We start from the raw sequence: 13,260 nt of genomic DNA, 5'->3' as shown, positions 1-13,260 counted from the left end.
TCTCTCAAAACATTATGTTTGTTCCACCTCTCTTGGATTATTTGCATCTTGGATGCAAATATGGCCTCAAGCCCTCAATAGTTTCAGAGCCCATCATGCAGAAATAGTCACTTCAGAGGAATATCTGGGGCTGTCAAATACACTGTCCCTGTCAAACTTACTATAGCCAAAGTGCTATATACTACTATTGCTATTTTTGATGAGATTATACTAGCTACTTTTTCTGCTTTAATTGCTGTATAGCAGACAATCATCCTCCCTGGTTAGGCTAGATTCTTTTTGATTCTCATCATCAGACAACATTTTAAGCCAGGCACTTCTGCATATCACCTCCTGAGGTTCCAACTTCTTTGATCATACTGTTAAAAGCCATTCTCTGATTGTTTCATGCTTTCAATACTGCAGTCCATTCTTCTCTGCACAGTGTATTTTCTCTCTCTCTTTTTTCTGTGGGATTTGTTGGGTTAGGATTTTCATTAGTTATGCAAGTGTACTCAAAAAAACTCAAACAAAATATTAAGATATTATGTGATCTCTGCAAAGACCCCACTCAAAGTTGTAAATTCATGCCATTAGTTTTGTGTGACACCCAGTAAGATATTAATATTTTAAAAAAATCAACTTATTCTATTTCTACAGAGAGATTCCTTGAGGAAATTACTTGATGTCATATCTACATACAGAGGTTCTTTGGGAACAGGAAAAACCTATGTAAATAGTGAACATAAGTCTGTCTTACTGCTTATGCCTCTTCATCATTAAAACAAATCATGTACACGTGGTGCAACAGATGCTTCCTGAGGCAGATAGCCTCCCACAACACATGACTAAAACCTCAGTTAGTAATACATTCTCCCTTCCACTTACTCTTTTACAGCCTACTCTTTAAACCAGTTTAAACAATTACAATCTTTCTTTGTTAATAAAGTAATAATAGCAGGAGCCAAACTTGATAGAGAAATTCAGTTAGCCTGCCCTAAAGGTAAGTATAGTCTTTTCCACATTTCTCCTTTTTTCTCCTCTGCTGTACCACACTCACTGGTTTTCACACTGTGATAGGCTACTTTACAGAAATTAGTAACCACACAGTAAAGCATACTCTAAAGTACAACACAAATTTATTACCTAAACCATTTTTTCCTTTAAGTTATGCTTCTTGTTTTGAAGTACATAATTCTACATTGAAAAATCAGGGCAAGTATTAGAAAGTTATATGAATCCTGAATGGAAAAAAAAAAAAAAAAAACATGACTAGCTGTGACAAAAGCTCTTATTTCCTAATATTTTGTAATCACTAGAATATACTTTCCTAATTCTAGTTAAGTTCAAGTTTTTTCATCTTTTTAAGTATCTTAAGTTATACCATCTAGCCTAACCTAGGTAAGAGACCAAAGAGTAAGGAAAAAAAGATCTAACCGGTCCATGCTCAAAGTAGCACCCCTCTATCTTCTTCAGAAGACTTCAACAAATCCCTCATGTGTTTCAATGACTAATAAATCCCATGCTAAAAATTTAGATCAAGTTTCCCCACATCAATTTCATCAAGGTCAAATACAAGCTTCTTTCCATTCTGCACAAGGTAGATCCAAAAGGCAGACAATTTTTCAGGAAATAAGTTTTAGTTCAAATTTTCTTATATCCTCTACAGAATGATTTTATGTGAGACTTCATTTGAGAGAGAAAACAACAAAACTACAGCATAAAACAGGGCATGAGAAAAAGTAATAGCAGCATGCAGATGAAGTGTCTGGAATCACTATTGGGAGTTCTCAACTGGATTAGCAAGTGAAAATAGTTAAAATAAACAGGTCAATACCTTTAGCTCTTGTTACCCTTCCCTCCCAAAGTAACTTATTTACAAGAACTTCCTTCCTTGGTGTAAATATACACTTGTAATTTGTAACACTGTTTTAGTGTTTGTTAAACAGCAGAAAGTTATTGTACAGGGTCACATTTTTTTTCTGTCAAATAAAAAGCTGGGGAATATCTAATCAACATACTCAGTCTACTGCTCTTCCAGGAGTCTTGCAAGCAAAAAACCATGCAGCGTGAAACAGGAAATCCCTTACCCTGCTGTTAAGTAAAATCCCTGTATTTCATGCCACCTTTACTTCTACTGAAGTGTGGTTGTTTCTTTTTTAATTGTCAGTCCTCAGTCTTAACCAAAACAAGCAGCATTACCAACTGCGACAGAAAAAAAATAAATCTGGTTTTGAAATAGTGTATATCAGGATATAGTTAGTATATATTCAGACCTACTGTGATCAGGTAACTACATAACTATGTTTTTAAAATGTCATATCTCTTGAGGTTACAGTAAAGATCCAGGAAGAGCTCTACAATAAGACCATATAGATTACTAGCTGAACTTGCAAGTAAATTGCAGATTTCAGGTTTAATATCTTAGAAGAAAGCACTCTATGTAAACTCATATTCACCACTGATTTGCATGGGAACTATACATACACCAAAGCTCATTTGGGTTTGTTTTGGTTTTGTTTTTTTTTTTTTTAATTAAATATCTGGTCAATAATTTAAAATGAGCTAGCAGAAAAAAGGGCTACCTTTCAGTCATGTTATTTTATGCACAGTGAGTAGCTTGAATATAGTTTCACTCATCTCTGATTATCCCAGCTACAGCAGTACCCCTCATGCACTGTTCTAATTTCAGCCTTTTTATCAGGTTTTAAGAGTAGCTTCTGTTGCTTGGATTTATTTCAACATTCCTCTGGAACAGGAAGAAACTTAAAGTCAGATATAAAGATGGTCCACTGGAAACTAGGGCAGACCCTTTAAATACTAATAAAAAGTTTCTAATGTAAAAATACTTCAGTATTTTCTTTTAACTTTCTCAACTTTCATGTATAACAAATGCAGAACGAGTCAAGAGAATCACACAACACTGAAGCTCCTGTGAAAGCCACGCTCCATCACTAATGTTTCAGTTTGCAACTGGATTGTGCCTGTCCCAGACATTAATGACAAGCAAACATTATGTGGTAACAGAGCTAGACTATTTCCAGTGCCTCAACTACCTCGCCATGACACTCCCCCTAAGGTACAGAGCAGATTTTGTCCTCCAAAATTAAAAAGTACATTTTATTTTTCTGGGTCATTCTCTCCATTGTACTGCATTCCTTCAGAAAACTCGTATCAACCAAGCATCAATCACTGCTCATACTATTTGTACACAGTCACACAGAAAAGTAAGTAGCATTGCATTAAACTCTACAATGGTAATTCAGAACTTATTCAGGGAGAACAATCTTCCCAGAGATGTTACAAAAAAAAAAGGGAAGAGAAACCAGGGCTAGATTCTTCTCCCACTCACCTGATGAGGGGATATCTTCACTCCCCTTCCTTCCTCAAGCCTGTACCTGACAACTGCCAGAGAGCAGAAGCAAGAACAATGAATCTACACGGGTATTTCCATTCCTACTCAGCAATTTTGAGCATCCCAATGCTATAGTTGAGTAAGTGCAAGGGCAAGTCCTTTATCAGGATCCTGCCTACCAAACTCATTCAAACACAATCACAAGAAGTTTCAGGCAGGTCTGAATAACCTTCCTCAGTTCATAGGACTTAATCTACCATTAGAGCAGGAGGTGCTTACTACTTGCCTGTTAGAAGTAGTACTATCTGTAACAGGTATTGTTTTGCACCATGAAGTGCCTGGAACAGATCTAAGGTGAACAGGAAAGCTCAGTGATGCCTTAAGCAAGAAAACCTTAGAGCAATGAAACTAAAATAGCAGGTAGCAGCTCACATCAACTCTTAGTTACCTCACTGCAAGCTAAACCAACACTATTTGCCTACCTCACGCACATAAAACTAACAGCTTTTTTACATAGTTATATAAAACTTTACTTTAGGCTAGAACAATGGACAATAATATTCCATTTCAGAGAATTCTAGAAATTAGACTTTCCTTCCACATTCAGCTGTGGGAAGGGCTGAATTAAGTAGTGGTTGCTGTTTTTCTTACATGCTGGAACATAAAAAGCACTATATAAATCAGAGGGGGGAAGAAAAGACAGACCTCATGTATGCACACGTGAAGGCTTTTTACTCTTACCTCATCACTTTCATCTACTTCAATACCACCATCTTTGTCATCATCCATTTGCTTATGGATCATGCGGAGAGCTTCTAGGCTGAATCGGTCCTCCTCAGTAAAGCATGGTGGGCTGAGTGAACTGCAGGGATCTGGGAGGGCAGGGAAGGAAGACAGGGACAAAACAGAAATATTAGCTAATGTCACTATAGAATATAAAGCTCTCAAGCAAGAGAAAGGGTTTAAATTTCTTTGTGTACATGCACTTCACTGCACATACCCACCATGTCATTCAAACTTAGCTGTAAAATAATAATTCTTACCAAAAAAGTAATGGGGAGGTAGGGGAGGCACAAGAATCAACTCCTCTTTTTTTTTTAATCCAGAAAGGAAGCCCAAAGAATAGGGTGGAATAGCTTGAATCTTGGAATTTTTTTTCCTCCCCTGTAACTGCTATCTCCACCTCTTCTATCATCCACCCTGAATGATATACCACTGCAACAGCAAATAGAGTCACTGCATTTTCTAACCTCCTTTCTGAAAGCCTGGGCTAAACAGAGAGCAGTGAAGGAAGAGAAAAAGAATTGTCACGTCTTATAATCATAGCTTCATAAAGAGATAACAAAGGGATGGTAACTACACAACAGATCAAATTCAAAGTAGATAGTACTACGGAACACAAAATATTCAATGAGGACTACAAGAGAAGAAAGGACGGACACCACAAAGAAAATTCAGCTGATAACAATACATGGTATCTCAGTCCTGTATGCCCTGGTCAAAAAAGCAGTCACTGTGGAGCAGGATTCCAGGTCAAAAATCATATGTTTTCATTTGCATTCACTACTCAGGGCTCATGATTTGTGCAGATCTGGAGGCTCTGCTTCCGCCATGTCAGACTGTTATCTCTCTGTTCCTTCCACTCCACAAGGCACATGCCAAATACTCCAAAATTCTACAATGCATGATGATCAACCATCACTGAAGACTGCTCTTTCACAGACCTTGGCATTAACTAATAGCTAGCTAGCTTTTTCATTTATTCTGATATACCAAATACCAAAGAGCGGAAGGTGAGAAGGATACAGAAATCATTTTTTTGAAAGTTCAGATTTAGTAAGATAGTGAATTCCCACTGTAACAGCCATTATAAAATGCACTGACTAGTCCCACAAACTGGTACACTCCACTTTAATCATATCAATGCACATAGAAATTGAGGCAGCATATGAGCAATTTTTTGCTTCTTCCATTCTATCAAAGGGTTAAGCTTTCTTGTTACTACAGAATTTATTAAAGACTCACTTATATAAATTATGAAACAAAAGCACATATTGAAACTGAGAGGATCAAGAGTATGCATAGAAAAAAATTTGTGTTAGTATTTTCATACCAATTGAGTTGGCATGATTCTGCTTTTATGTCTTTACTATACATTTAAAAATAATCAAAAATAATAGATGCTGATAAGACTCAGATTGTACAAGGCCCCAAAGCCAAAGTCCGAAGGTAGCAGCCATGGCATAGCTAGAATCTCAGGTGCACATTAATGGGACTGTTCCCTATAGCTAGACAACAGTCAATGCATTCTTACTTTATACATCAGTTTTATTACACAGAAGTTGTCGCCCTTTATCTGTGCCCATGCAGCAATTAAGAGAAAAAATTAAAAACCAACCCCCAAAAAACCACACACACAAAAAACCCCAAATACCTCACCGATACTGCCCCAGAACAGAGAGAGATGCTGGTTTTAGAGCTACTTCATATAAATTAGAAGGACAAATTACTGAGCATTAAACAAGGCCAACAAAAAAACAGTTTTCACCTCTGGAATGCAACTAATATTTCTTGAAAAAAGTGAAACAGTAGTTTCAGTTAGGGTTTTGGTTTGGGGTTTTTTTTTTTCTTTTTTTCCTTTTTTTTAAGTAAAAAAAAATCTATATTTGTCCACCTTTGCTTCTTTAGAAGAAGTTTAATTAGCAGAATACACAGCCTTCAATTTTTGCCTTGCAATGAAAAAATTACTACCGGGGGGGGGGGAGGGGGGGGAGTTTAAGGACACATCCCTGTAATAGAGCCCTTGGTGTATAAGAGCTTCCCTTGCAATGGTAATGAATCACCTCTAAGTTCTCATAATAACTAAATTCCGATAACCATGAGCAAAGAATATGACATTAAATGTATCAGAAGAACCACCTTTTTACTGCAAGACTAGATCTATACTACATTTTAAGTTGGAAGAAAGAAGAAAGCATACTTATCAGAACAGATAAGCAGGTCCCTCAAACACACTCAACTTGTTTAATTTGTAGTTAGTTCTGTTCTTACATTGAAGAAAACGTCAGATAAACAGCGTGCACAGTTTGCAGGCACCCACTCAAACTCTTTTCCATTTTGTTCAACTGAAAGCCCTGCTTTTCAAATCAAAGTTTTCTCAGAGTACATTGTCTCAACACTGAGATTGATCAATTTCTTAATATGAGTACTTATTTACCTTAAATATGCCTTTTTTGGTTATTTAAGCATGAAGGCACTTTAAAGAGCTATGGCTCTTGAGATAAGTAAACAGGCTGCTTGTACTTCAAATGTCCAATATGCTGGCTCCAGGAACACTTGATCTCCCTCTTAAGAGACGATAGAGTTCCAATTGCTCCTTTTGGGGCTGAGAAGCATGAACTAGGACCACATGGACTGTAATAAAAATTAACCTACTCTAAACAGAATCCAGATTTACCTTCCAGCTTATTTACATATGGTAAAATTAAACATTCCTAGACTGAGAACACTTGTCATCCCCCTCTTCAGAGAACAACCTTAAAACAAAAACAAATTACAAAGCCACAACCTAAAGAATAAGTGAAAAGCATTTCACAAGCATACCTATGAAGCCCTACCAAATGCAAGAGACAGCTGATGCAGATTTAATCATCTGCAGCTCTGCAGAAGTTTCTAAAATGCACTATTTTGGATCACTTGCACAGCAGAAACAATTCAAATTAATACTAGATGACGCATGGTTAGAAACTTCAACATGCAGTTAATGAAGATAAAAGCCAAGAGGAAAAGTCTCAAGATACAGCAAGCACAACAAACTCTAAGCCTAGCTGATAATCTGTGTTTCACTTTGAATCCACCCTATTGAATGTGTTCCAGAATTCCAAAGCATTATTGTACTTTAAGGACAGACCTAGGCTGGTGTGTTGTCATAAACACACTTAATCCTAAATCATCATTACAGGGAAGACCACAGAGATGGTACCAAGAAGTTCACTCAGCAAGTGAACCTGATAGCTTAGAATCTGACCTTTAACAAACAGCACAGAAGAATTAACAAAGCAAAAAGAGATACACTTTAGATGAGGTAGACAAGAGGCATACAAGCACACCATGTCACTCTAGGCAGAAGTGATTTTACAGCCCAGTTTTTAATGTTGGTCAGAAGTGAGGAAGTTTCAGAATTTCTGGTCATGATAAGGAAGGCATTTGTTACTAAAAAATTAAATGTCAAATTTACAGCTTACACTTGGCAGAGGCTTTTGAACCAAACCATCCTCCTGCCTCAATTAGCTCAGTAATTGCCTCCTGGCTCTGAGGCAGGGGTCTTCACCAGTCCAGGGAGCTGTGCAAAGCCATGGGTACAGACCAGTTGTATAGGAAACAGTCTGATAATAAACCGGGTACAGTTATTCAACTCCATATACAGGAAACTTTGTATTTACAGATAAGGGGAAAGTAACACTTAGCACTTCTTTCTTTCCTTCCTTTCCCCCCCCCCCTCCACGAGGCTAAAATAAGGCGAGACTACAAGAAAAGCTTCAGTTCAAAATTCTCCTTACTTTAGAATCACAGCTTTTTCATCCCATTTCCTGAAGGCAGGAGTTAAATTTACAAAGTGAGACTGTCAACACAAGCCAGTAAGGAAAATTAATTACAGCCATATCTTTAAAAGTTCATGTCAGCAAAGCCCTTCCATTTTATTTTAGGAATACACCATTAGAAACGGTTCCAAAGCAAAGGGGTATATGCACCTTGCTGTCTTTCATTTATCCTGCGTTTACTTTCCCCTAAACTGTTCAGAATGAAAAGGACAGACCAACAAATAGCTAATAATCCTGCAGTTATCTCACACACACCCCTTTGCATATGGACACCGGAGCATACAAGCTATGACTATACCAAAGCCTGTGACAGAGGCACCTTCGCCAGCTGTTTGCAGTCCCAGTCTGGCCTCTAAAGCGCCTGAGTCCTTAAGTCCTTTCAATGCCTCCAATAGCCTTTCTAAGAATACAGGGACACACAAAACCTTTATGATTTTCAGAGGCACCTGGAACCAGATACACCCCTCCAAATGTAAAATTCAATGCCTTTATATTTCCCTATTAGTCCACTCAGAGCAACTCAGATATTGGGAGTTATTTGGAGAGACTGGTTATTACACATCATTTTTGTTCTACGAGGACGTTCAGTGTTCACCGAGAAGGAAGAGCACTATTTTACGCTAGCATATGGCAGTCCTATGGAAGCCCACAGTGTTTGCATGACTGCCTTTTTCTGATTAATTCAGAAGTGTACCCTCTTCTGCTAGTTTTACGAATCCTCATTCCTAGGAAGCCATCTGGGATAAAGGGAAGCCTCACAGAAAAGGCAAGCACTATACACAAGTGTCAGCTTCCTAAGTGCAGACTCTCAGCTTAAAATAACTGTTTCAGCAAGTCATGATGACAGAAGTAGGGTTTCTTTGCGTTTTCCAGAGCCAAAGCTGGTGGCCAGAATACCCTCAATCCCCCACCAAATACACCTTCATCGAATGAAGATTTCCATTTCTTTTGTTCTTTAGTTTTACATGGTACTTTAATACATTACAGTTTCTTCATCAATTCAATATGATTCTTTTCAAGGGGGTGGGGGAGCTGTAAAACAACAATCATTTTTAAAGACCTGAGTATAAATCCAAGTACCAGGTACAGTAGGGATATTTTAATCCACTGAAAAAACAAGTGTTTGTATGAATTTCACCAGATGTTCAAAACAGCTATTCACTATAAAGGCAAACATGTTGCTTTTATCTTAAATCCTTACATAAGGCGTTAAAATCTTCAAGTGCTTGAAGAGACAGCCTCAGAGTGAGCTTCGTTTAATCTTTCAATTAAAAGCTCCCAAAGCAAATCACTCCTACTTTTAATAATTAAACTCCTCCATATGGCAAGTAGGCTGAGCAGGATATAACAGTTAACTTGACAATGTCATTTGTGACATTTATTTAAATGATTAGAGTGAAAAATAAAGTTTTCATCGCAGCACATCTTTCCACCAAAAACATATTCAAAAAAACAGACAAAATTTTGACAAAAAGGGCAGAATACATTTATCTTCTGATCACAACACTGATGTTACTTAATTGAGCTTCCTGAAGAGGAAAATGCAATAATACTAATGACAGCAGGGAAGGGAGATGGGGTGCAACAGGAAAAGAGGTTTGGGACATTGCCATCTCCAAAGAACTTTAAAAAGTGAAGTTTCACATTAGGCTTCTCCAGTACTCCATACTAGAAACTCAGGTAATTTCTGCAGTTGTGTTTGTAACTCGTGCAACAACAGCAGGTGAGACTCATAGATGAAACTCTGGACTGCAGAGTCTGGTATCTGAAGCACCTGTTTCTGAATACATGTGTAATGCTTAGGGACTGGCAATACTTCAGTTAAAAAAAAAAACAACTACTTGCAGTTCAGCTCTGTGAAAGCTGCCATAATTCTTTTAAAATCCTCTAAACATCCTTCAGTAAAAAAAGATGACATTTCAAACAACCTTAAAATAAATCATTACCCCTTCAATATGTATACAAGTGAACTTTGCATGAGAGACCCACTCCTGGTTTTGTCGCTACTGAGAAGTGTCCACTTTTTCTGCTCTTTCAGTATCTTTTAATATATGCAAATCAATTATATTTTTTCCCCCACATGGAAACTTGAAGCTTGATGAGGCAAGACAGGCTTTGATTTTTTTCCCTTAAATCACCATTAGCTCATCTCTGCTTTCTCCACACCCACAAAAAAGCTGTCTAAGTTTGTACTTTTTTTTTTTTTTTAATTGGGGATGGGGGGAGCGGGAATCCATGAAATCAGTTATTTGAAGCAGAAATTCAAATAACACCATTAGCAAAATCAAGTGTTAAGACAGGTTTTAAAGCTTTTCTAATCTTTCCTAGAAAAAAACCTTTGAAACAAGCTTTAGAACAGCAGACACTTAACTTTCTCATCATCTGTTAAGACTTTCAAAACATCATACACTACCTTAGAAAACTATTTAAGAACTTCATAGCAACAAAAACATTTATTCAAAGGAAAGATAAAACAGGAATTCTCTAGAGAATTAAATTTTATGTCAAATCTAATTTTCCTTTAATAGCATTAAAAGCAACTATCCCAAATTAGCAATGCTTGTTTAAAAGGAAGTTACAAAAGAGGGTTTTGAATATGTTCAACATGTCAAGCATTATTCTGACAAGACAAAATATCAGTATAAACACCTCATTTAGAATGTTAGGAAAATAATTATTAATTTACAACACTGCTCTGTCTGACTTACACAAAAGTCAAGATGACGGATTCATGGCTTTTCCATCTCCTTCCCACACCCTCCCTGAGCAATGACACAGTTTGAAGGGAAGAGGAAGTTGGACAATTATTGTATACAATGGTCAAAGTAGACTGATGTAGAAGAGGAACTCCTGCCAACCCTAACATGCTGGGTGAGAGGAAACTGGGAGATGCATCTTATGCAAGGCATCAAAAAATCCTCCATTTTTTGTCCTTCCAACCTTACTTGTACTTCAACAATACTTACTATACAAACCAACACACACACGAACTTCCTGTTTAGAAAAAATGCCAGATGTCTGATACCTATCAGCAATAGGAAAGTCTGTCTCACTTACATTTATTAGCACAAGACCAAGAAGGAAACTATTTAATGCAGTTTAAATCTAAGCTTTTGTCTCATATCTCAATTTGGTAGTAAAGACTAATACACTTTTTTAAAAGTTTTTGATGTAGTCTTTGCACATTATAATAATTAATAACATCTAAAATCAGAATAGCTCCAAGAAAACACACATTTACACAGGTTCAAAGATGACGTAAATTCTTAACTTCACCTGGAATAAAAACACACCCTTACCTCAGACAAAATGAACAAGACAGTGTTTTTGCCTTGTATCCCCTACATGTTTAGAAATTACAATTATCAAAGAAACAGGACTGTGAATTTACTATTTGAGTTCATTTGTCAACAAAACATTAATTAAGCTGACAATAAACTACAGCTGTGTATTCATATCTATTCAGTGATGATTAGCACAACACATCTAAGCACATATAACACCACACATTTAAGCTTTTTATATATTTTAGGTCTGACCAGTTCTTTTCTGCTGTTCTAACAATTTTCTCCTTTTTCTAACAGCAGACAGCTGGAAAAGACGCAATATATCCCTGATTATATACTTTCATCTGCCCTAGAATTTGTCAGCTCGTAAGGAAGAACAGCAACACAGCATTTAAGTCACTTTCTTAATTTCATTCAGAAATCAGAAAAGCGATATCTAGGTGACCTTTGAACACCTGACAATATGTCCCTGTGATTTCTGAAGCAAACTTCCTAGGAACTGTTTTCTAGATAAAACCCCATCTTGCTTAGAATTCCATCCTTGTTAACACCTCTGGTTTGCTTTAATCTGGAAGCCTGATTTTTAGCCTCCTGGTTAAAGTGAATAGTCAATATTCCGTGTACCAATTACTATTCAGATACAGCTCAAGAGCTAAGCAGAGCATGAGCTACTAAACTCCTATCTGGAAGCAGTGATCTGCAGAACACAACTACTTCGATAGTATGGCTGATAAATTTTGTAACCTATTAAATTTTTATGCTGAAGTAGTAGTTCACAACTTCTTAGAATGGAAAAGTGGATGGGGGAAGCATTTGAAAAGGATTTTACTATCTCACATAATTTTTAAAAAGTTTACTAAAGGCATAGAAAGCTTTACAGATGTGGTTTTAAGATTTAAAAAAGCATCTTTTAAGACCTAAATCCTTACATGTTTAGGCAAATAAACTGAAACATGTTAAAATTATAGAGGAGTTTATTATGGTAATAGTAATTATTTTCATATGAAATTTATAACTTTAAACATATACTTTTAATCACACCAGTTTTTCCTCTGATATATTTGTTTTCACATGTGATTCATAACCATATCCTATATCCATGAATCAGGCATGTAAGCATGACATTGCTGACATTACTGAATTACTTCAGACTTCTACACCATCTGATCTAGTATGTATATTATTAACTGTTCTAACCAAGGAATCAAATTTAATCCTCTGTGAGCACCATCTGTAGCATCATCCGTTCCCTCAGAGTTCCTGTAACAACATGTTGTCAGGATGTATTTATACTTTAAGAGAGCATATCAGAATTATATAACTGAAACCTAAATTAAAGATGTAACGTTGTACTTACAATAAAAGAAGCTTAGCGTCAGGGCACTTTTTATAATATACAATCTGTTAAGATTCTAGCATTTGAGTATTAAATGTCGCCCTGTGCAATGTTTATACTTTCAGAAATACAAAGGCACTAAGTACATAGATTCATTTTATTTAATCAATAACACCATAATGAAACACTTCCTCTTAGCACCATTCAATTAAGGATATATAACCATCAGTTTCTTTAAATAGTCCTATTAGCTTATGTGAAGATTTAGTAGTGCAGGGTGTTGTCTAGTTAAGGACTATCCTACCTCCAGAAGTGTACACGAACTGTCTGCAGTTAGCACTCATATCCAACTCCAGACTGCACAACTGACAGTTTTGCTCCTACTAATATGCTGCTAAATATTTTTCTCATGATGAATTTCACCAAGCAGTAAACTAGGCTGACAAATCTAATGATCCTGTCCCAGTTCACCTTGGCTTATTTGATGCAAGTATGATCTAAAGAGCCCTTTGGATTTTTTTTGTTTTTGTTTGGGGTTTTTTTTTGTTTGGTTGTTTGGTTGTTTTTTTTAAGTTTTCAGAATATAAAAAAAAGTCACACACCTTTGGAAATAACATGACATCATTTTGCTATTGCTCAAACTTAACACAGCTATTGATATTTACAGTTATCAGAATGTTAGAATAAACCATAGTGGCACAT

At 36.5% G+C, this 13,260-nt stretch overlaps 1 protein-coding gene across 2 annotated transcripts in view; it reads right to left on the bottom strand.

Moving 5' to 3' along the window:
- The window catches only part of STIM2 (stromal interaction molecule 2), a 75,621-nt gene that overhangs the window by 33,212 nt on the left and 29,149 nt on the right, over positions 1-13,260 (bottom strand). For both annotated transcript variants that reach the window (XM_064449262.1, XM_064449261.1), the window contains exon 2: positions 4,076-4,206. In XM_064449262.1, the coding sequence (XP_064305332.1) occupies positions 4,076-4,206 (131 nt within the window). The remainder of the gene's footprint in view (positions 1-4,075; positions 4,207-13,260) is intronic.

Source organism: Phalacrocorax carbo, chromosome 4 (assembly GCF_963921805.1).
Source record: "Phalacrocorax carbo chromosome 4, bPhaCar2.1, whole genome shotgun sequence".
Classification (NCBI taxonomy): domain Eukaryota; kingdom Metazoa; phylum Chordata; class Aves; order Suliformes; family Phalacrocoracidae; genus Phalacrocorax; species Phalacrocorax carbo.
This window is presented reverse-complemented; position numbering and strand designations above follow the sequence as displayed.